The sequence below is a fragment of the Salmo salar genome, chromosome ssa10, assembly GCF_905237065.1.
Source record: "Salmo salar chromosome ssa10, Ssal_v3.1, whole genome shotgun sequence".
Lineage (NCBI taxonomy): Eukaryota > Metazoa > Chordata > Actinopteri > Salmoniformes > Salmonidae > Salmo > Salmo salar.
The window spans coordinates 103,498,043-103,521,878 of NC_059451.1; the positions used below are offsets into that span (position 1 = coordinate 103,498,043).

The 23,836-nt window shown below is 44.0% G+C and overlaps 2 protein-coding genes across 3 annotated transcripts in view; one reads left to right on the forward strand and one right to left on the reverse strand.

Moving 5' to 3' along the window:
• Positions 1 to 9,836, forward strand: part of LOC106561426 (pleckstrin homology domain-containing family G member 7) — a 40,596-nt gene extending 30,760 nt beyond the window's left edge. The window contains exons 13-17 of the mRNA XM_014125391.2: positions 427 to 514; positions 622 to 701; positions 780 to 933; positions 7,721 to 7,818; positions 8,886 to 9,836. Of these exons, the coding sequence (XP_013980866.1) occupies positions 427 to 514; positions 622 to 701; positions 780 to 933; positions 7,721 to 7,818; positions 8,886 to 8,999 (534 nt within the window). The 3' untranslated portion in view covers positions 9,000 to 9,836. The remainder of the gene's footprint in view (positions 1 to 426; positions 515 to 621; positions 702 to 779; positions 934 to 7,720; positions 7,819 to 8,885) is intronic.
• A 1,676-nt stretch (positions 9,837 to 11,512) lies between these two features.
• The window catches only part of LOC106561425 (early endosome antigen 1), a 46,183-nt gene continuing 33,859 nt past the window's right edge, over positions 11,513 to 23,836 (reverse strand). For both annotated transcript variants that reach the window (XM_014125388.2, XM_014125389.2), the window contains exons 17-29: positions 20,710 to 20,865; positions 20,354 to 20,493; positions 19,769 to 20,099; positions 19,353 to 19,454; positions 18,939 to 19,133; positions 18,681 to 18,863; positions 18,058 to 18,243; positions 17,599 to 17,730; positions 17,200 to 17,385; positions 16,642 to 16,880; positions 15,891 to 16,011; positions 15,319 to 15,417; positions 11,513 to 15,047 (exon numbers count right to left, since the gene is read on the reverse strand). In XM_014125388.2, the coding sequence (XP_013980863.1) occupies positions 14,925 to 15,047; positions 15,319 to 15,417; positions 15,891 to 16,011; positions 16,642 to 16,880; positions 17,200 to 17,385; positions 17,599 to 17,730; positions 18,058 to 18,243; positions 18,681 to 18,863; positions 18,939 to 19,133; positions 19,353 to 19,454; positions 19,769 to 20,099; positions 20,354 to 20,493; positions 20,710 to 20,865 (2,193 nt within the window). In that variant the 3' untranslated portion in view covers positions 11,513 to 14,924. The remainder of the gene's footprint in view (positions 15,048 to 15,318; positions 15,418 to 15,890; positions 16,012 to 16,641; positions 16,881 to 17,199; positions 17,386 to 17,598; positions 17,731 to 18,057; positions 18,244 to 18,680; positions 18,864 to 18,938; positions 19,134 to 19,352; positions 19,455 to 19,768; positions 20,100 to 20,353; positions 20,494 to 20,709; positions 20,866 to 23,836) is intronic.

Genomic DNA, 23,836 nt, shown 5'->3' on the forward strand with positions numbered 1-23,836 from the left:
GTCTCATCCCAACTCCCAACACGTTCATTACTATTGGACAGCTGGAGATCAAATTTGAATCTTGAAACAATGTTGCAAATGTCGGAGAGACAGACGGCAAGGTTTATACAAATCTCCGCTGTTGAAAACTAAATGTTAGTCTAAAAGAAATGTGAGATAATGTCTTGATGCTTTTTTATAGTGGAGATCAAGTATATAAATTGCTGGGCTGATGAGACAGTGGATTGCGCATTCAGATGGAACAGAGTAAATAGGCATTTCAAAGTCATAGATTTAGCCGGTGGTAACTTGTGGAATAGATACAGGCTGGAATGCGCTTTTAACCAAGGATTAGACCCACCGTTGTATACACTGACACCACATACAGTATGAACTCAAACAAATTTCCCACAACATAACCTCAGCCCTTCATTTGGCTACAAACAGAATCTGAAGCATCTCCTAAAGTCTGTCACCCTTGAAAACCTCATCTCTCATCGGAGCCTGCTGCACAAGGGAAAACTAGTGCTTACAGGTCAGTGACATACAGAGTAATTAGACAAGACTAATTAAAATAGTTTGAAGTACTGTAGTTCATGTTTTTGCATATTTTAGCCATGTCATCTCTATATGTGATTCTAGAGAACGGCAAGCTGCAGAATGTGTACCTGTTTCTGTTTGACGAGTTCCTCCTCATCACCAAGATCAAGAGGAACAAAAAGGTGCTACCAATATCTGATTTGTTGCATATACTTATACTCCTTATTTCCTTACTTCATTCTCTCTTTCTCCCCCTCCAGAAGTCCACAGGTCCTGAACAGAGTCCCCACCGTCCACCTCAGAACCAGGAGTTGGACCAGTTGCTGAAGGAGGGCTGTACCTTCACCGTCCTGGATCAGCCCGTCTCGCTGGACCGCCTCCAGCTCAAGAACATAGACCAACTCAACGCAGCAGGTGGGGAAGGATCAACACCTCAATGATACAGTGTCTTCGGAAAGTATTCAGACCCCTTGACTTTTTCTACATTTTGTCAGGTTACAGCCTTATTCTAAAATTGATTAAATAGTTTTTATCCCCTCATCAATCTACACAAAATACCCCATAATGACAAAGCAAAAACAGGTTTTTAGAAATGTTTGCTAATTTAACCAAAAAATATATATAAATAAATAAATAAAATGAAAAAATTAAATGGGCCTCCCGACTGGCGCAGTGGTCTAAGGCACAGACGACAGTGCCTAGCTGTGCCAATAGAGATCCTGGTTCGAGTCCAGGCTCTGTTGCAGCCGGCTGCGACCGGGAGACCCATGGGGCGGCGCACAATTGGCCCAGCATCGTCTGAGTTAGGGGAGGGTTTGGCCAGCAGGGATTTTCTTGTACCATCGCACTTTAGTGACTCCTGTGGCAGGACGGGCGCAGTGCATGCTGACACGGTCGCCAGGTGTACGGTGTTTCCATCCAACACATTGGTACGGCTGGCTTCTGGGTTAAGCGGGCATTGTGTCAAGAAGCAGTGCGGCTCAGCTGGGTTGTGTTTCGAGGACGCACGGCTCTCTTCCTTCGCCTCTCCCGAGTCCGTACGGGAGTTGCAGCGGTGGGACAAGACTCTTTGCTCCATTCATCTTTGCCTCGATGCCGACTAGTTTCCCAGTCCCTGCCGCTGAAAAACATCCCCACAGCATGATGCTGCCACTACCGTGCTTTACCGTAGGGATGGTACCAGGTTTCCTCCAGACGTGACGCTTGGCATTTAGGCCAAAGAGTTCAATCTTGGTTTCATCAGACAAGATAATCTTTTTCTCATGGGGTGAGAGTCTTTAGGTGCCTTTTACTGAGGAGTGGCTTCTGTCTGGCCACAATGTTTACATTTTTTTATTTAACCTTTATTTAACTAGGCAAGTCAGTTAACAAATTCTTATTTACAATGTTGGCCTACCACGGCCAAACCCTAACCCGGACGATGCTGGGCCAATTGTGCGCCGCCCTATGGGACTCCTAATCACGGCCGGTTTTGATACAGCCTGGAATCGAACCAGGGTCTGTAGTGATGCATCTAGCACTGAGAAGCAGTGGCGCAGAAAGCTGCGCCACTTGGGAGACCTGATTCATGGAGTGCTGCAGAGAAGGTTGTCCTTCTGGAAGGTTCTCCCATCTCCACAGAGGAACTCTAGAGCTCTGTCAGTGACCATCGGGTTCTTGGTCACCTTCCTGACCAAGGCCCTTCTTCCCCGATTGCTCAGTTTGGCTGGGCGGCTAGCTCTAGGAAGAGCCTTGGTGGTTCCAAACTTCTTCCATTTAAGAATGATGGAGGCCACTGTGTTCTTGGGGGCCTTCAATGCTGCAGAAATGTTTTGGTACCCTTCCCCAGATCTATGCCTCGACACAATCCTGTCTCTGAGCTCTACGGACAATTCCTTTGACCTCATGGCTTGGTTTTTGCTCTGACATGCACTGTCAACTGTGGGACCTTATATAGACAGGTGTGTGCCTTTCCAAATTATGTTGAATCAATTGAATTTACCACAGTTGGACTCCAATAAAGTTGTAGAAACATCTCAAAGATGATCTATGGAAACAGGATGCACCTGAGCTCAATTTTGATTCTCATAGCAAAGGATCTTAATACTTACGTAAATAAGGTATTTCTGTTTTTAATTTGTAATAGATTTGCTAACATTCTAAAAACCTATTTTCACAATGTCATTATGGGGTATTGTGTGTAGACTGCTGAGATTATTTAATCAATTTTTTAATAAAACTGTAACGTAACAAAATGCGGAAAAAGTCAAGGGGTCTGAATACTTTCCGAAAGCACTGTATAGGAGTTAAAAAAGGCCAGCAGTCACTTATATAGCTACTACAGTTTTTTTTAAGGCAACCTGTCCTAGTAGCACACACAAACATCTCAGCTTTTGTCTACCTTAGTGTGTGTGTCAAATCAAACTTTATTGGTCATATTCACAGGATACAGCGGGGTGAAAACAGTAAAATGTAATGCTTAATCTCCTCTCAACTGTGTGTGTGTACAAAATAATCAACAACCTTATAACAGGATCTCATTTTTACCAGCGTCTCATCACCGATTAAAACATTGATTTTCAACAGGCATATTAAACATCTACTAATCCATTACATTTAGGCTAGGGATTCCCACAGCCCTTGTCACTTGTTTCACACCTCTTGCATTACTAACTGATAAAATACTGATTCGATATCAATAATCAAACCTATGATAAAAATATATTGTGCACTCAACGATCATAGTCTGCTGCTGGAAAAACGGATTTGGTACGGCTTTACACCCCTTGCTATTGCATTTTACATTTATATTTTAGTCATTTAGCAGACGCTCTTATCCAGAGCGACTTACAGTAGTGAATGCATACATTTCATACATTTTTTTCCCCCCGTACTGGCCCCCCGTGGGAATCGAACCCACAACCCTGGCGTTGCAAACACCATGCTCTACCAACTGAGCCACACGGGTTATATTGTGGATAAAGAGTTACATGCATAACAGAACACAGAGGCTGTTCTTTAATGGAAACCTCTCCAACATAATCCAAGTAGAATCAGGAATTCCCCAGGGCAGCTGTCTAGGCCCCCTATTTATTTAAATCTTTAGTAACAACATGCCACTGACCTTGAGTAAAGCCAGTGTGTCTATGTATGCAGATGACTCAACACTATACACGTCAGCTACTAAAGCGACTGAAAAGATTACAACACTTAACAAACATCTGAAGTTTGTTTCAGAGTGGGTGGCAAGGAATACGTTTTCTAAAGCTGAAAGCATTGTATTTGGGACAAATCATTCAGTAAACCCTAAACCTCAACTAAATATATATAATAAATAATGTGGAAATTGAGCAAGTTGAGGTGACTAAACTGCTTGGAGTAACCCTGGATTGTAAACTGTCATGGTCAAAACATTGATAGAACAGTATCTACGATGGGGAGAAGTCTGTCTATAATAAAGCGGTGCTCTACCTTCTTAACAACACTATCAACAAGGCAGGTCCTACAGGCACCAGGTTTGTCGCGCCTGGACTACTGTTTAGTTGTGTGGTCAGGTGCCACAAAAAGTGACTTAGGAAAATTGCAATTGGCTCAGAACAGGGCAGCACAGCTGGCCCTTGGATGTACACAGATAACTAACATCAATAATATGCACGTCAATCTCTCCTGGCTCAAAGTGGAGGAGAGATTGACTTCATCACTACTTATGAGAGGTATTGACATGTTGAATGCACCGAGCTGTTGGTTTGAACTACGGTGCACAGCTTGGATACCCATGCATACCCCACAAGACATGCCACAAGAGGTCTCTTCAGTTTCCAGGTCCAGAACAGACTATGGGAGGCGCACAGTACTACATGGAACTCTATTCCACATCAAGTAACTGATGCAAGCAGTAAAATGTGATCTAAGTAACAGATAAAAATACACCTTATGGAACAGCATGGACTGTGAAGGAACACAAACATAGGCATAGACACATGCATACACACACGATAACATATGCACTATGCACACACGTAGGGTTGCAAAGGGTCGGAAACTTTCCGGTAAATTTCCAGAATTTTTCCATGGGAAGTTAAGCCCTGGAATTTGGGGAATTTTACTTAAATTCATCAAAAAGTTATCTTAAAACACTGAACCTTTTTTGTGGGATACACATAAGGCACACGACGACACTGTCTGAGCCAAGGACTACATGCTTTCTGGTAAGTTTTGATTACAATACTGGTGGGGTGAATATATTTTATATGACATACATGATTTTTTGTTAACTAGTAAATAGTAGCCTACAGCAGAGTGTTTAAATCATTTCTAACTTGTTAACAATTTCTGCTAGTTAGTTTTTGCTACCATGTTGGTTTTAGCTTGCTTGAGCCTGCTAACTGAGGAGTGTTAATTCACCTGTTTCCATACATGTTTCATTTTAAAACATGTATCTTACAAAGGAGTTGTTTAATCTAACTGCTTAACTATTTATCTGTACATGGAATTGTATGTTTTTTTTTACACATTTGTTTTCTAATCTTGACAGGAAAATGTCATGATTACTATCAGATGTGTGGAGACATTTCGCTGCAGCTAATGTAGAAGGAAAAGCTGTGTACATTTGCAAATACTGTGCCAAATCATATGTGAAGAATGCAACAAAGATGCGGAATCATCTGGCCAAGTGCATAAAGTTCCCTCAGCACTCACAACAAGCAATCTTGTATTTGAGGTGAAAAGGATTAATCAGACACCTTATCGATAGCAACAGCTCATGGTCCTCCTGGAACCATTCGTTTTTTTGACTCAATGGAGGAACGTAGTCAGAGAAATGCTGATGAATGTCTTGCTCGAGCTGTGTATGCAACTGGTTCACCTCTATTGATCACAGCAATGTGTATTGGAAGAGATTTCTGAATCTTCTTCGCCCAGCATACACCCCTCCAACCAGACATGCTTTATCTACTAATTTGCTGGATGCAGAGTTCAACAGAGTTCAAGTGAAGGTCAAGCAAATCATAGAGAAAGCAGACTGTATTGCAATCATCTCTGATGGGTGGTTGAATGTTTGTGGGCAAGGAATAATTAACTACATCATCTCCACCCCCCAACCAGTATTCTACAAGAGCACAGACACAAGGGACAACAGACACACCGGTCTCTACATTGCAGATGAGCTGAAGGCAGTCATCAATGTCCTTGGACCACAGAAGATATTTGCACTGGTGACAGACAATGCTGCGAACATGAAGGCTGCTTGGTCTTATGAGGAGTCCTACCCTCACATCACACCCATTGGCTGTGCAGCTCATGCATTGAATCTGCTCCTCAAGGACATCATGGCACTGGAAACAATGGATACACGCTACAAGAGAGCCAAGGAAATGGTTAGGTATGTGAAAGGTCATCAAGTTATAGCAAAAAAAAAAAAAAAATTTGATTTGATAGCAGCAATCTACCTCACCAAGCAAAGTGAGAAGAATAAGAGTACCACATTGAAGCTGCCCAGCAGCACTCGTTGGGGTGGTGTTCTCATCATGTTTGACAGTCTCCTGAAGGGGAAGGAGTCGCTCCAAGAAATGGCCATATCACAGTCTGCTGATATGGACAGACCCATCAATAGGATCCTCCTGGATGATGTATTTGGGGAGAGAGTGGTAAGCAGCCTGAAACTCCTGAAACCTATAGCAGTAGCCATTGCACAGATTGAGGGAGACAATACCCTCCTGTCTGATGTTCAGACTCTGCTTGCAGATGTAAGAGAAGAAATCCGTACTGCCCTGCCCACGTCCCCATTGCTCCAAGCAGAGGACACTGCAGTTCTGAAATACATCAAAAAGCGTGAAGACTTTTGCCTGAAGCCCATACACACCGCAGCGGACATGTTGGACCCCAAGTATGCTGGCAAGAGCATCCTGTCTGGTGCGGAGATCAACAAGGCCTATGGTGTCATCACTACCGTGTCTTGCCACCTTGGCCTGGATGAGGGCAAGGTTGTTGGCAGTCTGGCGAAGTACACTTCCAAGCAAGGGCTTTAGGATGGAGATGCAATATGGCAGTCGTGCCAACATATCTCATCAGCCACCTGGTGGAAGGGACTTTGTGGAGCTGAGGCTCTTTCCCCTGTTGCCTCCAGCATCCTCCAAATCCCACCAACATCAGCCGCCTCAGAGCACAACTGGTCCTTGTTTAGGAACACACACCCCAAAGCATGCAACAGGCTGACCAATACAAGGGTTGAAAAATTGGTGTCCCTTCGGGCAAATTTGAGGCTTTTTGAGCCTGACGATGAGCTATCTTCAACAAGGTTGGAAAGTGATAGTGAAGATGAGGCCTCAGAGTCTGATGTTCAAGATGTGGACATTGAGGAGGTCCAGGGAGAAGACATGGAAGCGTGAGAGGAAGGCAACCAAAGCTTTAGTTTTCAGACTATCATTTTACAGATGTATGTTGAAAACGTTTTTGGGAGATGCGATGGATCATTGAGGATCATTCAGTATTCCATTTCTTTTGATGTTCAGTGAAATCATCCCATGTGAAGAGTCAACTCATTTAATTAAAGTTCAATTTGTAAAAAAAAAATTCTATTGGAAGGATTTAATAATTTGCAATTATGTCTACTTATGGGTAAAATGTTGTTTCTGTCTCCATATGATATGGTAACTATATGCAATTCAAAAAACATCTACATTTAAATGGTATTAATATTAATTTGCATATATTCCCATATATTCCCACGGAAAGGTTCCACCTCTGAATATTCCCCCAAATGTGCAACCCTACACACACATACACATGGATTTTGTATTGTAGACATGTGGTAGTGGTGGAGTAGGGGCCTGAGGGCACACAGTGTGTTGTGAAGTCTGTGAATGTATTATGTTTTTAAAATTGTATAACTGCTTTAATTTTGCTGGACCCCAGGAAAAGTAGGCAGCAGCTAATGGGGATCCATAATAAATACAAATCAAAACAGCAGATTAGTAATCTGTAATTGATTACAGTATCAGTCCTGAGTTGTTTGTTCAGTACTTTCTTCTGTACTACTGTGTTGTTAATGAATACAAACCAGCTCTCTTGTTTATGAACAAAACGGAAGCAAACGGGCCAAAACAGGAAGGGACCAACTGAACTTGTCCAACAACAAATGCTTGTTTTCCTTTTCTGTTACAATTTTCTTTTGCTACGTTTTCAACGGTGTGCACTAAAGATTGTTTCATCCATCTCTTCTCAGCGTCAGGCCTACCCCAATCCTTCATAGTCATGCACCAGAACCGCTACCAGCAGTGTATCGCTGCCTTCATCCTACAAGCTCCGTGCGAGGCCGTCAAGGTACAGTAAGAGCAGTCTGACTTGACATTAAACACACTGCGTGTTGCAGAACAAACAAAAACACTATGGACAGTAGTGTTTTTACAGTGAGAATTGGATTGCATACCATTTTCTTGTTCATGTGTAGCTGGGTGCTTATAATTGTACCATGGTGACTGGCAACATTCCGTTGGCATAACAATAGCCTGCTAACATCGCAGGGCATTACATAACATGATATACCACATAACAGTGGTATCTTATGTAAGGCATGGATCTATCAATAGCAGGAAACTCCCATCAATATTCTCATAGCAGAGTCAAAGTTTATACATTTTTTGATTTGTTGGTGGTTGATAACTGGCATATACATTCCTGTGTTATATCATTCATCACCATGTTCCATTCCCACTCGTGATATTAATTGTTCAGCTATTTATAGTCCATTTCTGTCCAGGATAAACAAACATACTAATTGCTATCCCCCCAGAAATCAAGTGACTCACTCCAGCTAGTGTTGGGTCATCATTAGACTACACTAGCAGAGAAGTAACTTTTTTTTTTCTCCCCCACTGTCCTGATCCTTTATTCCAATACTGTCGGAGTCACCTTGCTCTCTGATACGTCTAGGTTAGGTGGAATTTCCTTCATTACTAGGCATGAGTTAGCAGAATATTGTCATGGTACCCTGAATGTGTCAAGTTAAGTTAAAGTGCATTTTACAAATGTCACAACACACTTTACATGATTAAAAGAGAAGTACAAAACAAATGTAGAAAGAAAGGGTGGGAGGAGAAAGGGGAACAATAACAACAATATAAAACCAGGGAAGCAACCTTCACTGGGGACATGTCCCCTCCCCCACCACCACCACATTCTGAAATTGCATTTTTGGCCCACCGTTTTATCATTGGAATGCGATACAAAACGATGCGACAGTGTGCTTTAGGACCATGCAGACTCCTCCGAGCGGTCAGGTAGGCTGTTTGGAGTGTTTATCAGCTAAAAAAACAAGTTGTCCCCCCACTTCTAAAACCAAATTTGCGCCCCTGATTAAAAACCAACAATACAAATGTGTGTGTTTTCAGAGGGTGTGGATGTCAGAGATCGAGGGTGCTGTGGCGACGCTGCTGAGACTGGATTCCCAGCAGCCTCCCCGGGTGAAGAGCTCCTCACTGTGGCTAGAGTCCTCCCAGATTTGAGCAGTCTGACTTTCACTACTAGAACAGAGGACCACAAACACCACTTCTGGACAGCTGCTTGTGCCTGACCCCCACTATATGTGCTGAACCATAGGTGGTTCTGATATTTTATTTTAATTATGTCCTTTCCAGCACAGTTCCAGAAACTAGGTGGATGGTGGATGCGTGACCAGGCCAGCCCAGTACAACTTGGCTCAGTAGTGTGAAAGCTATTAGTACAGACCAGCACAAATACACTTGATTGAGCTTTTAAACTCGCTACTGGCTAGTTGTTGAGACCCTTGATTAGTTGAATCAGGTGTATTAGTTGGTGCTGGAACAAACACCTCTACACATGATGGATCTCTCCAGTACCAGGGTTGGTGAACACGGCACTAGACTCTGGCTAAAACAAGGATTACTATAACTGTATCAAGCACTGTGGTCCCTCCCAACCCCTGTAAAATACTAGCAAGAGAACTTTTGTAAAATTACTGTTTGCTTTGAAAGTGTATTGCGGTACCATAATAGATTACAATACAATTTTGAAAATGAGAAGATGACTGTTCTGTGTTGCTGATGTGTGCTCAGAACACATGTACACATTCACTTAAACTGTGGAAATGTGTCTGTGGCGAACAGTACAACATATACAGTCATAACATCACAATAAGAGTACAACTGATGTGTGTCATTATCATCATCATCATCATCCCAGTGGGTATCAAAACATGATACATACTCTGGTTTAACACACTGGTATAAATAGACACTGACCACCAAGGAAAATAGAAACAACTAGTTTTATTTACTCTTAATCATGATGGAAAATGTTTACAATAAATGGTACATCTTGGACATAAAATGTCATGATTCTTTCTTTCCTTCATCACACACACACACACACGCTCCTCCTTCCAGGTCAGGTACAGTTGAAGTCGGAAGTTTACATACACTTAGGTTGGAGTCAGTAAAACTCATTTTTCAACCGCTCCACATATTCCTTGTTAACAATCTATAGTTTTGGCAAGTCGGTTAGGACATCTACTTTGTGCATGACACAAGTCATTTTTCCAATAATTGTTTACAGACAGATTTCACTTATAATTCACTGCATCACAATTCCACTGGGTCAGAAGTTTACATACACCTAAGTTGACTGTGCCTTTAAACAGCGTGGAAAACTCCAGAAAATGGTGTAATGGCTTTAGAAGCTTCTGATAGGCTAATTGACATAATTTGAGTCAATTGGAGGTATACCTGTGGATATATTTCAAGGCCTTCCTTCAAACTCAGTGCCTCTTTGCTTGACATTATGGGAAAATCAAAAGGAGTCAGCCAAGATCTCAGGAAAATACATTTTTCAAATCCACAAGTCTGGTTCATCCTTGGGAGCAATTTCCAAACGCCTGAAGGTACCACGTTCATCTGTATAAACACCATGGGACCATGCAGCCGTCATACCTCTCAGGTAGGAGACGAGTTCTGTCTCCTAGAGATGAACGTACTCTGGGTTCCAGAGAATATATATGCCATTTAGCAGACGCTTTTCCAAAGCAACTTAATCATTCGTGCGCAAGGGGGAGGCTTGCAAGCCGAAGAACACCATCTCAACCTTGAAGCACGGGGGTGGCAGCATCATGTTGTGGGGGTGCTTTGCTGCAGGAGGGACTGGTGCACTTCACAAAATAGATGGCATCATGAGGATGGAAAATTATGTGGATATATTGAAGACAGTCAGGAAGTTAAAGCTTGGTCGCAAATGGGTCTTCCAAATGGACAATGACCCCAAGCATACTTCCAAAGTTGTGGCAAAATGGCTTAAGGACAACAAAGTCAAGGTATTGGAGTGGCCATCACAAAGCCCTGACCTCAAACCTGTAGAAAATTTGTGGGCAGAATTGAAAAAGCGTGTGCGCGCAAGGAGGCCTACAAACCTGACTCAGTTACACCAGCTCTGTCCAGGAGGAATGGGCCAAAATTCAACCAACTTATTGTGGGAAGCTTGTGGAAGGGTACCTGAAACATTTGACCCAAGTTAAACAATTTAAAGGCAATGCTACCAAATACTAATTGAGTGTATGTAAACTTCTGACCCACTGAGAATGCGATGAAAGAAATAAACGCTGAAATAAATCATTCTCTACTATTATTTTGACATTTCACATTCTTAAAATAAAGTGGTGATCCTAACTGACCTAAGACAGGGAATTTTTACTAGGATTAAATGTCAGGAATTGTGAAAAAAACTCAGTTTAAATGTATTTGGCTAAGGTGTATGTAAACTTCCGACCTCTGTAGTCCGTGACAGACAGTCTGTGGTGGCAGTGTTCTAAGAGAACACAGAGTTCCCGACTGTCACTGTGACAGAGAGCCTGACAAACAAGACGTTGACTTAAGGCACAACCACTACATATGGGCCCTGTTACAATACTCCAGAAATGCATCCTTCCTACCTTCCTTGAAGTAGTCACAGATCTCAATTGGTTGGATAGGTGGAAGTGAAAGGGTCATAACCTTGTTTTCACCTAACCATCCACTTACAGATCTGTGCTTACCTGAAGGAAATGAGTAAAGACATTCCTAAAGTATACAAACAGGACCATGATATCCTCCAAAGTGGAGAAAGAAAAATGTGAACTATAAAGCCAATCGATACATCATGCATGACGACGACCGACATCCACGTGAAACAAGACACAGATTAATTAGTGTAGTAGTACCATTCACTAAAATGAATTCAGTAAGACAATTATGGATTTTTCTTTTACATTACAAGTGTTATTTAACATACTTTTTCTCTTTTTCATTTTCTTCCATAAGAAAATGACCATTTTACAAAGATAATCCAACAGCCAGGTATTAGTGTGATGATGTCATACAGTAAGATGGTAAACCCTACGGGGGGCATTTGTTTCAGCCGAGCACTGAAACAACCGTTTCAACTAATTCATGTCTTAATGAGCAATTGATATGAACAGGTGCTAGTGCTGGGCTGGAACAAAAGCCTGCACACCTTGTAGCTCTCTCCAGAACCAGGGTTGGTGACCATCGCTCAACTGTAGGGGTGGAATGGGGCGATAGTTAGTGGGGCAATACTTGTGGCTTCCTCAGGGAGTGACACCTCCATGGCACTGAGAGAGAGAGGTTGGGACTCTGAGACACTATCTGATGTGTGGCCTCTTAACCCAGAGTATGATAAAAGCGGTGAAACCTAAACCGCCAACATCTTGGCCTTAGTGACAACACTTAACGACACCCATCGCAAGCTGGGGAACTTGATCTGTATGGACAGGCCAGCAGAGAAAGAATACTTCCATGATCTTTCAGGTTAACCATATAACTATTTATATGCCTGTGCCAATCTGAGGTAGACGAAACAAAACCAATGTAATGCAGAGATGGATACTAACAGGAGACTACTTGATCAAAGTGACCTGGTACAAAGCCATGTGTTTGAGAATGACCTTCTGGGTGGTCCTTTGTAGCTCAGTTGGTAGAGCATGTGGCTTGTAACGCCAGTGTAGTGGGTTCCATTCCCAGGACTACCAAAATATATGTAAAATATGTGCACGAATGATTATGTTGCTTTGGAAAAGCGTCTGCTAAATGGCATATATATTCTCTGGAACCCAGAGTAGAGGAAGGACTGTTATAGAGAGAGTAAAGGATGTTCAGTCTGCCAAAAGACAGCTAGCCGCAGGCAGATAGCTAGCCAGACAGCAAACCAGAACCCAGACAGCTAACCACTCTATACAAACAAGTCACTCACAAACTCTTAATACAATAATTTACTGTGGATTGACCAGACAATGCAGGAGCAGTTCAATCAGTATTAAGAGCTTGTCAGCAAGAAAACAAAAATACTTCAACGAGGATTACATTTTTACAGTGTTATCAATTCTACTTGACTGGTGGTAAAGAGTTCGCAGTTAGCGTAACAACATTGACACGTTCAAGTGTCGTAGAGCAAAGGTTTTAACAGCCACCATGCATACTATAGAGCAGTGTTTTCCAACCTTCTCCGTTTTGGGGACCACCAAATCACCGGCAAAAGCTCGAGGTCAGCTATTTGCGAATCAGTAAATTACACAATGTACATGGGACAATATATAAAAAAAAAGAAAATATCTCCAAATTTCAATTAATTGAAAACCTCCAACTGAAAATTGTAGAAATACATATATAAAAATATTGTAAGCTTTTAATGAGACAACTAAAACATGTACAACATGAAAATATTGTCCCATTTACATTGTGTAATTTATTGACGGTCCCTAACTAGCCCCACAGATGGGCTATCCAAAGTCAAACCAACTTTTCCACGGTCGCACACTGGCCGACTGAAGCTAATTGGCGAAGAAGTTGGCTAGCTTGCTAGCTAGTCTAGGCCATAAGACCTGGTTAGACTGTTTCAAGTCATCTAGAAGGGTGAGTGACTATAACTGTGTATTGTTTAGGCATAGTGAAAGTACAAAGGCTTCCCACATTCGAACACACACACACACACACACACACACACACATCAAAGCACGCCTCCAAGACACAAATCTTATTCTCAATTGCATTTCCTTATGAGGAGAACTGAAATTGAGGCTAAATCAGGAAGTTCACCCCCCCTTTAATACTCCCAAATATTATTATTATTATTATTATTATAGAAAGAAATATATAATAAAAATGAAATAACACATTACCCTGGTGGTCCACGGACCAAAGGTTGAAAACCACTGTAGAGGTGCTGTACAGACAGACAACACTGCCACCCTACACACACACCACATCATTCCTAAAACACCACACACAAGATCCACACAGACAGTTATTGCTTCAAAGCAGAGCACACACAGCTCCTGCAGTAAGTAGTCATGATGTTGAATGGGATACAGGCGACAGAAAACACCACACTCAACCACGTGGATCACATCACGTCTGCAATCAATGACAAAAATCACTACCACAAGTAGTTGCTTACATTTGTTGTTTGCAAGAGATCAACGATGGTTTAAAACAAAGTCTTCATTCCATTTAGTAGAAAAATGAGCAGCATTGCAAAAAAAAAATCTGATGTACATTATAAATGCCAGCCATGTTCAAGCATGTCTGAATTTATGATAAAAATGTAGGACCTTAAAAGTAAAAAACTCAAAGCTTTCAGCTAGATTTAAAAAGTAATTGAGAAAAGATTAAGGTAAAGAAAAATCCAAGCTTTCCATTTTGCCTAATATCCTACCTTCTCAGGACATTTGGACTACTCCAGATGGACATTCTTTGGTCATTAACAAAATACTTATCCCAAAACAAACAGAACCACTGCTTTCAACCCTTTAACGTAACTCTATATCCTTTTGTTAAAACAACTTAACCCGGTCGGTATTTAACCACTTTCTTCCACCTGCCTTCACAACCCTTCTAGACCCAACGTATACTTTCAGTCAACCACCTTGTCTTCCTAAACGTTAAAAGATGCTAACGATGCCAAACCAAGATGGCCGCCGTCCAAGCTAGACATGTAGAGTAAAGATGGATAGTGCTGTTGAGCTCTCCGTTACCACTCTCTGACCAACCAGCCGGCCTCATAAGTGGCAAAGGCACTATACAGATTTGGCCCATCCCATTCAGTCCCATAGCTCTGGCATGTCTGCTGTGCTTCTTCCATCATATTCCCATCTTGTGTGACACCGAGACCCCAGCTAACCCCCTTACTAAGACCACTGGCCCTTAGAACGACTGTGGCCCATTCAGTGACTGTGGCCCCTTCTTCTGCACTCCCATCCAATTACCAGGTACATTCTCTCCAAAGCACAGTAGGTCTGATTGGTCCCAATGGTCCATGAAGTCAGAGAGACAGGTGTTGATTTCTGAGTCAGTTTGTAAGAGTGGTCACGTAGGAAACGATGAGACATGCCGTCACTGGAGGGGCCAGGAGACCGAGAGAGAGAGCTGTCAACCCTGGAGATCTTCGAAGCACGTCTCGCAGACCCGCACAGGCTTCTTGGAGGAGGGTGTGAGAGCGTTCTTGGCAGAGCACTCTGCACAGAAGATGTTGCCACAGTGTCTGCAGTGGTGCTGTGGGAGGGTATGGGAGAGAGTAGAGAGAGAGTCAGTTAGGAGGATGGGCAGGACAGCCTGACTGTCCTGATGATATAACACTTTTTACAACTCCTTTGCGGCACCTCCTTCTTTACCATGGTCGTGTTCATTAGGAACCAAATAGAAGATGGACTGGGACTACCTGAACTTGTAAAATAACACACATTTTCCATTGCAAAACATTTGAAAAGATTTTCTGAGCATGTACACAACCCAGATGAACAGACCGACATATAACACAACTCACTTTCCTGATGGCGAGAGAGAAGCCCTTCCCACAGGCCATGCAGTTCTGTACCTCGTGGTCCTCCGCCCACTTCCTGGTAAGAGACTGTGACTGCTTTATCTACAGATGGGGACAGGGAGAGAGAGGGGTTAAACCATATACATTCACACTGGAAAACCAGCTCCACTGCACATCTGCACCTATACAAACAGGCATGTACACACTAACACACACAGCCCTATTGACTTGAAGTACCCATTAAACAAGTCCTAAAGCGTTCTAACCTGCAGAGCTGTGCGGGATATTTTGACATGGCCACGGCTCGACAATTAAATGAGATTAGTAAATTATGTAATAATGGGTCGTCAGACTATAGTGGCTCTACGGCTGTGGATTCTGTTGGGTCTAATACATTTGGACCCCAGGAAGAGTAGCTGCTGCCTTGGCAACAGCTAATGGGGATCCTAATAAAATACATGTAGACTGGTGTATGTGTACTGTATTGTCTAGTTCAGCTACAGGTCACATAGAACGATGCAACTGAAGTCATAATACATGTGTCTAACATGGCGTTATGTATCCTGCATTGTTACCTGTAGTGACTGGTTTTCTCTGCCCAGCTCCTGCATGGCAGCGGTTGTATCATCCAGTTTTCTACGCATCTCCACAACTTTGGACTGCAGTTTCTCCATCTCCCCCTCACCCTTCACACACCTGAAACACAACCATTACACAGTCACAATGGTGAAAGGCTAAAAGCTACCATAAGAGGAGAGAGACAAAAAGGATAGCGTGAGAGAAAGAGAAACAGTATAGCGAAAGAAAGAGAGAAAACAACTCTAAAAGCACTAAAGCACCTCCAATGCAACATCTGCTGCATTACAGGCCAAACTATTAAGTATATGTTTTAAGTATCCGTATATTTCTGTTACTATGACACTAACCCTCTGTTATTAGTACGCCTGCGCGGTTGTCTCACTGTGGATGGACCTGGCCTGAGTGCAATGGCAACCATGTATCGTGGAAATACGGTGAAGTAAACGTTGTTAAACTGGAACCTAGCTGTTGTGTCATTTTAAGCTAACAAAACTACTGGAAATCAGTTCTCTCTGACACCTTGCTGGATAGACTATCAGCCAATGTGCTCTTTTGCACGCTGTTTGGGAAGTAAGTAAGCATTTTACTGTTAGTCTACACATGTTGTTTACGAAACATGTGACAAATACATTTTGATTTGAAAGAGATCAACGAGGGGAGATCTAGGTGATTCCTAGCTACATTATAGTTTCTGGTAAAAGCACGACATTAGCGGTAGCAATTCTGAAGACAACTTCACACCCTCACCTCTCCAGAAGCGCACGCCTCTCGTCCTGGTTGTTCTGCACGGTGGCCTCGAGCACAGCGATCTCGCCCCGCAGTTCATCAGTCTGCTTCTCCAGTTCGCCGCAACGCCGCTGGCTGCCCTGCCACTCCCTCTTCAGCGTGGCCACGTTCTCGTTGAGCGCCGTCACCTGCAGGCCCAGCCGCGCCTCTGCCTCCTCTCCCCGCTTCGCCTGCTCCTCCCGGGCTTTACGTTCTGACGCCTGGGGAGGGGTGGGGGATGGGGAGTAGGAAGGGAGAAAGAGATGACAGGGTATTTAGAAGTTTAGAGGAGAAAAGCCACACCTACAGGAGATCCACAAAACATCTGAGTGATGATACCTAAAAGACACCACCACACATTACTGAAACACAGCAAATGACAAAAAGAGCCTGCATGGTGTCTACAAAACACAGCATTTAAAAACACTGGAGGGATTCCACCAGCAAATAGCACTTCAATGTCAAACATCACATGTAGCTCCTTTAATAAGTGTTGATGCCTTCTGGAACGTTAGTAGGTAGGTAAACAACTAAGCGTACCAGCTGGGCCTGGACCTCCTGGGTCTCCACTCGAGACTTCTCCTCTCTCTGGGTAACACTGTCCCTGGTGGCCTGGTGCCGGGTCTTCTCCTGCTCCAGGGCTGCCTGCACCTCCTCCACACGGCCCTGCACCTCCAGCTTCTGCTGGATCAACAACTGCTTGGCCTCTCCAAGCTCCCTCAACTCCTGGGGGGAGAAGAGAAGGGGTGAGGGGGATAGGCATAAGCAATATGATGGAATTGTCAAAATTTCGCTGACACCTATCCAATCATCTCAGATCTACAGTAGTACCTAGGAGATAGGGGTTGATATGGGATTCAGTTGGTTCAATTCCGAATCAACCCCACCACCTTCCACTCAATGGACCCCTCGTAAATCTCTGGATAAGGAGGGTCTCACCTTTTCACTTCTCTCCCCGAGTGCCTTCAGCTCAGAACCCAGTCTGATTGTGTCCTTCTCCAGGGCAGCCTTAGTCTGGCTCAGCTCCTTTGCTCTGCGCCTCTCCTTCTGCAGCTCCTCCTGGGTCACACCCTGTGTGGGGGAGGGGGTTACAGCATGAGGAGAGCAACCATACAACTCACATCCTAAGTCCCATTAGGGAAGGAGACCAGGTCTGAGATGGATCAAAGTCCCCAAATATCATGACACTCTGACTATGGGTTGGAACAAGATTTACAACAACTATAACAAGAGATTGATTACACAAATCCAAATCGGGACACCCCCCACTCAGACATACAGTCGGAGTCTTCGCTCCTGGCTCTTAAGCAAGGAGTAGTTTAGCCTTTTAGATCATAATGAACACGATTATCTGGACTGGGAACTCCGATGCGGTTTGAACACTATCCTGGGTCTGACCTGATGTTTCTGCAGCTCTTTGAGAGCTGTCTCCTGCTGGCCCAGCCTCTGGTCCCGTTTGGCAAGCTCCTGCTTCAGGGAGGCCCGGGCAGCTTCCACTTCCTGGACCTGCCCCTCCAGACCAGTCAGCTGGGTCCGGTTAGCAGCCAACTCCTCCTGGGACAGGGTCAGCCTCTCCTCAGACGCCTGGACAGAGTATACACACAGGCATGGGTCACATACAGCACACGGTTCATACAAACACACAGCAAACAGGCTCAGGTCCCATACTTGAGAGGTGTGTGTGCATTCCATACTTTCAAATTAGATTAGCATTATGTAAAACGTTTAAAAGACTATGATTTGCATGATCCTACACCTATGGTGTCCTGGTAGTTGGTTAGGCAGACAATAGTGTCTGATGTTGATGATCAATATTTCCATGCGGTCTGACTCTGGTATCTCCATTGAACTACCTTGGTCTTCTCATATATATTCTTCACTCACACAAAATTTCTCTCCTCACACAATGATTATTTTTGTCCAACTTCCATTGACCCTGTCCTGCATCCATAGAAATATAACTGGATGAGGATGCCCATTCTAGTAATTCCATTTCTATGCCTGCATGTTCTCCCACTCACCGCGAGGTCCTGTCTGAGAGATGACACCTCCGACTCCTTGCCGTAATAGTCAGACTGCATCTTGGCCAGTCCCTCCTGACTCTGCTCTAGAGCCTTCTGCAGCTCAGTTGTTCTGGTCCTCTCAGAACTCAGCTCCTGGCCCAGGCCTGACACCTGCTCATTCAGACGACCCTCCTCCTCAGCCTGGAATACACACATTTAGTCCAAAACATGGAGATGCATGGAATTATGTGTGTGTGTGTGTGTGTGTCTTCTTACCTTCCTGGCATGTGCTCCTTGCAGCTCGCTCACTTGGCTCTCCAGTTTCTTATTTTCCTGGTTGAAGGACCCCTGGGCTGTCTTCAGCTGTGTCTGCAGCTGCTGCACCCCCTTCTCCTTCTCTTTCAGGGCATCCTGGGTCTTGGTGTGCTGCTCTGTTAATACAGTCAGCTGCATCTTCAACCCTTTCTCTGCCTGCCAGTCAGACACAAAATGAAACCTTTTGTGAGAGCACGGACAATCAGGCCTTGTAAGGTATCTGGGTCGTGTTCAGTAGGGCAAACCACAGCAAAATATTTACTGTGTTTCATATTGAACAAATTCAGGTAGACCCTCCTTGATTCATTCAGTTTTTCTTTTCTTCATTTAGTTCCTAACAAATAGGACCCTGTATTCATGTCATGGGCTGCTTACCTCTCTGATCTTCTCCAGCTGCCCTTTGACCTCTGCCATCTCCTTGGTGGTGGCCTCTGTGGCCTTCAGCAGCTCCTGTCTGGCCATCTCATGGGACTTCTCCTGAAACATTTTCACATATGTACTGTTGGATTTGACCTAGTCTAGACTAAGATACTTTTGGTGATAAAACTGACACCAACACCAATTCGAGAAAAACAGGGCCCCTATTCATAAAGGGTCTCAGAGTAGGAGTGCTGATCTATGATCCGGTCCCCCCCTGTCCATGCAATCGTATTCATTGTGATCTAAAAGGCAAAACTGATCCTAGATGAGCATTCCCACTCTGAGACCCTTTATGAATACGGGCCCAAGGATCTACCGCAGTCTGTACCTCCCACATGGAGGTCAACCACACTACACCACACTAAGCCCACCTTCTCCTCCAAAACTATCTTGCTGCTCTTCCTCTCCTTGTCCAATTGGCTCTGGCTCTCCTTCAGGGCCTTGAAGGTTTTAGCCAGGCCATCGTTGGCCGCTGCCAGCTCTTTCCACTGGGCCTCCTTCTCCTGCATGGCCTTCTGGAGGTCTCCAGCCAAGCCCTGGGCTTTTCTGTCCAGCTCTGCCTGCCGCACCTGCCCCTCCTGGGCTAGCTTGTCCAGGCTGGCCTGGAGGGAGGTCTTCTCCTGCTCACAGCGCTCCAGCTGCTGCCGCGTGTCGCTCAGGGAGTCCGTCTTTCTCTTCAGCTCCTCCTGTAACACAGCAGCCCTGAGAGAAGCAGAGACCAGTCACAAAGAGTACTAGATGTGGATCAATGACCAAAAAAAGGAAATAAGCGTGGTTTATTGTCAGTAGCCAGAACCATATTTAATTTATATTCAGGTAAACTGTCTATAGACTGTTGCTGCAATGGTCATTTTCCTTGTTGACGAGAGATGGTATGTTGAACTTTGACCTTGTCATTGTGTCCGTCAGAATGGTAACCTGACTGACAGCATCAGAAAGCTGTACTTAGTTCTTACCCGGCCTTCTCAGTCTCTAATAGGCGACCCAGCTCCTTCAGCTTTCCCTTGACCTCTGACCCCTGCTTCTGGAGCTTCTGCACTTCCTGCTGAGCCTGCTCCCTGGCTGCCCTCAGCTCCACCCCCTCCGCCTCCGCTTTCTGTCACACACACGGACATTTCAGAGACATCACAGTGACTCTCAGTCTCTACTGCAACCCTGATACCAAGATCTGTGTATGAGCTAAACCCTGTTCATATCGTAAGAAACAAAAATCTGCACGCAAAAATGTATGAAATGTGTAAAGGTAATTAATACACAGTGCTTCCCCCAGGAACTCCACGTGTGTGCGTGTAAGTGCGTGCATGTAACTGACCTTGGCCCGTCCCTCCAGCTGCTCTATGCACTGTTCTGAGGTCAGTAGTTTGTCTTTGACCTCCTTCAAACTGGCCTCCAGCTGGCCACACTGCTCATGTCTCTCCTGCAGCCTCCGGCCCTGCTCCTCTACACACGCCTGGCTCTTATTCAGCTCCTATAAGGACAGGAGAGATGAGGCATTACTAGGAATTCTCTAAAAGTGCATCCTTCCAACCTTCCTTGAAGTAATCATTGACTAGATATGATCGGACATGTAGAACAAGGGCTCGTCTCATGACTTTCCCCTGTACTGTCATGTCTAATCAGTGATTACTTCGAGGGAGGGATATTGTTATCCATGTTGGCACCAACGATGTTAGGATGAAACAGTCAGAGGTCACCAAGTGCAACATAGCTTCAGCGTGTAAATCAGCTAGAAAGATGTGTCGGCATCGAGTAATTGTCTCTGGCGCCCTCCCAGTTAGGGGGAGTGATGAGCTCTACAGCAGAGTCTCACAACTCAATCGCTGGTTGAAAACTGTTTTCTGCCCCTCCCAAAAGATAGAAAGAGGGCCAATTATCTACAAATTCTGGGGCTCACCCACAAACAGGACCAAGCCTGGCCTGCTGAGGAGTGACAGACTCCATCCTAGCTGGAGGGGTGCTCTCATCTTATCTACGAACATAGACAGGGCTCTAACTCCCCTAGCTCCACAATGAGATAGCCAGCCTGCCAGCTTAGTGGAGTCTGCCACTAGCACAGTCAGTGTAGTCAGCTCAGCTATCCCCATTGAGACCGTGTCTGTGCCTCGATCTAGGTTGGGCAAAACTAAACATGGCGGTGTTCGCCTTGCAATATCACTGGAATAAAGACCTCCTCCATTCCTGTCATTATTGAAAGAGATTGTGATACCTCACATCTCAAAATAGGGCTACTTAATGTTAGATCCCTCACTTCCAAGGCAGTTATAGTCAATGAACGAATCATTGATCATTATCTTCATGTAATTGGCCTGACTGAAACATAGCTTAAGCCTGATTAATTTGCTGTGTTAAACAAGGCCTCTCTTCCTGGTTACTCTAGTGACCATATCCCCTAAGCCCCCGCAAAGGCAGAGGTGTTGCTAACATTTACAATAGCAAATTTCAATTTTCATCATTTCAGCTTCTAGTCATGAAATCTATGCATCCTACTCAATCACTTTTTATAGCTACTGTTTACAGGCCTCCTGGGCCATACACAGCGTTCCTCACAGAGTTCCCTGAATTCCTAAATCGGACCTTGTAGTCATAGCAGATATTATTCACATTTCTGGGGACTTTAATATTCACATGGAAAAGTCCACAGACCCACTCCAAAAGGCTTTCGGAGCCATCATCGACTCAGTGGGTTTTGTCCAACATGTCTAAGGACCTACTCACTGCCACAGTCATACTCTGGACCTAATTTTGTCCCGTGGAATAAATGTTGTGGATCTCAAAGTTTTTCCTCATAATCCTGGACGATCGGCTCAGACCCCAACCAAGGATCATCAAAATCCATGCTATAAATTTCTCAGACAACCCAAAGATTCCTAGATGCCCTTCCAGACTCCCTCCACCTACCCAAGGACGTCAGAGGACAAAAATCAGTTAACCACCTAACTGAGGAACTCAATTTAACCTTGCGTAATACCCTAGATGCAGTCGCACCCATAAAAACATTTGTCGTAAGAAACTAGCTCTTTGGTATACAGAAAATACCCGAGCTCTGAAGCAAGCTTCCAGAGAAATTAAACGGAAATGGCGCTACACCAAACTGGAAGTCTTCCGACTAGCTTGGAAAGACAGTACCGTGTAGTATCGAAGAGCCCACACTGCTGCTCGATCATCCTTTTTTTCCAACTTAATTGCGGAAAATAAGAATCCAAAATGTATTTTTGATACTGTCGCAAAGTAAACTAAAAAGCAGCATTCCCCAAGAGAGGATGGCTTTCACTTCAGCAGTGATAAATTCATGAACTTCTTTGACGAAAAGATCATGATCATTAGAAAGCAAATTACGGACTCCTCTTTAAATCTGCGTATTTCTCCAAACCTCAGTTGTCCTGATTCTGCACAACTCTGCCAGGACCTAGGATCAAGGGAGACACTCAAGTGTTTTAGTACTATATCTCTTGACACAATGATGAAAATAATCATGGCCCCTAAACCTTCAAGCTGCATACTGGACCCTATTCCAACTAAACTACTGAAAAGAGCTGCTTCCTGTGCTTGGCCTTCCTATGTTGAACATAATAAACGGCTCTCTATCCACCGGATGTGTACCAAACTCTAAGTGGCAGTAATAAAGCCTCTCTTGAAAAAGCCAAACCTTGACCCAGAAAATGTAAAAAACTATCGGCCTATATCGAATTTCTCATTCCTCTCAAAATGTTTAGAAAAGGCTGTTGTGCAGCAACTCACTGCCTTCCTGAAGGCAAACAATGTATACGAAATCCTTCAGTCTGGTTTTAGACCCCATCATAGCACTGAGACTGCACTTGAAGGTGGTCAATTTTAACGGCGTCAGACTGAGGCTCAGCATCTCTCCTCGTGCTCCTAGACCTTGGCCTGGTTTAGATCTCATCTGTCGGAAAGATATCCGTTTGTCTCTGTAGATGGTTTGTCCGCAGACAAATCAACTGTAAATTTGTGTTCCTCAAGGCTCCGTTTTAGGACCACTATTGTTTTCACTATATATTTTACCTTTTGGTGATGTAATTCGGAAACATAATGTTAACTTTCACTGCTATGCGGACGACACACAGCTATACATTTCGATGAAACATTGTGAAGCCCCAAAATTGCCCTCCCTGGAAGCCTGTGTTTCAGACATAAGGAAGTGGATGGCGGCAAATGTTCGACTTTTAAACTCGGACAAAACAGAGATGCTAGTTCTAGGTCCCAAGAAACAAAGATCTTCTGTTGAATCTAACAATTAATCTTGATGGTTGTACAGTCGTCTCAAATAAAACTGAAGGACCTCGGCGTTACTCTGGACCCTGATCTCTCTTTTGACGAAGATACCAAGACTGTTTCAAGGACAGCTTTTTTTCATCTATGTAACTGTTACGTTCCCCAGTTTCTGTGTTGTGTTTTTGTATGTGTATGTATTTCAGGAAATG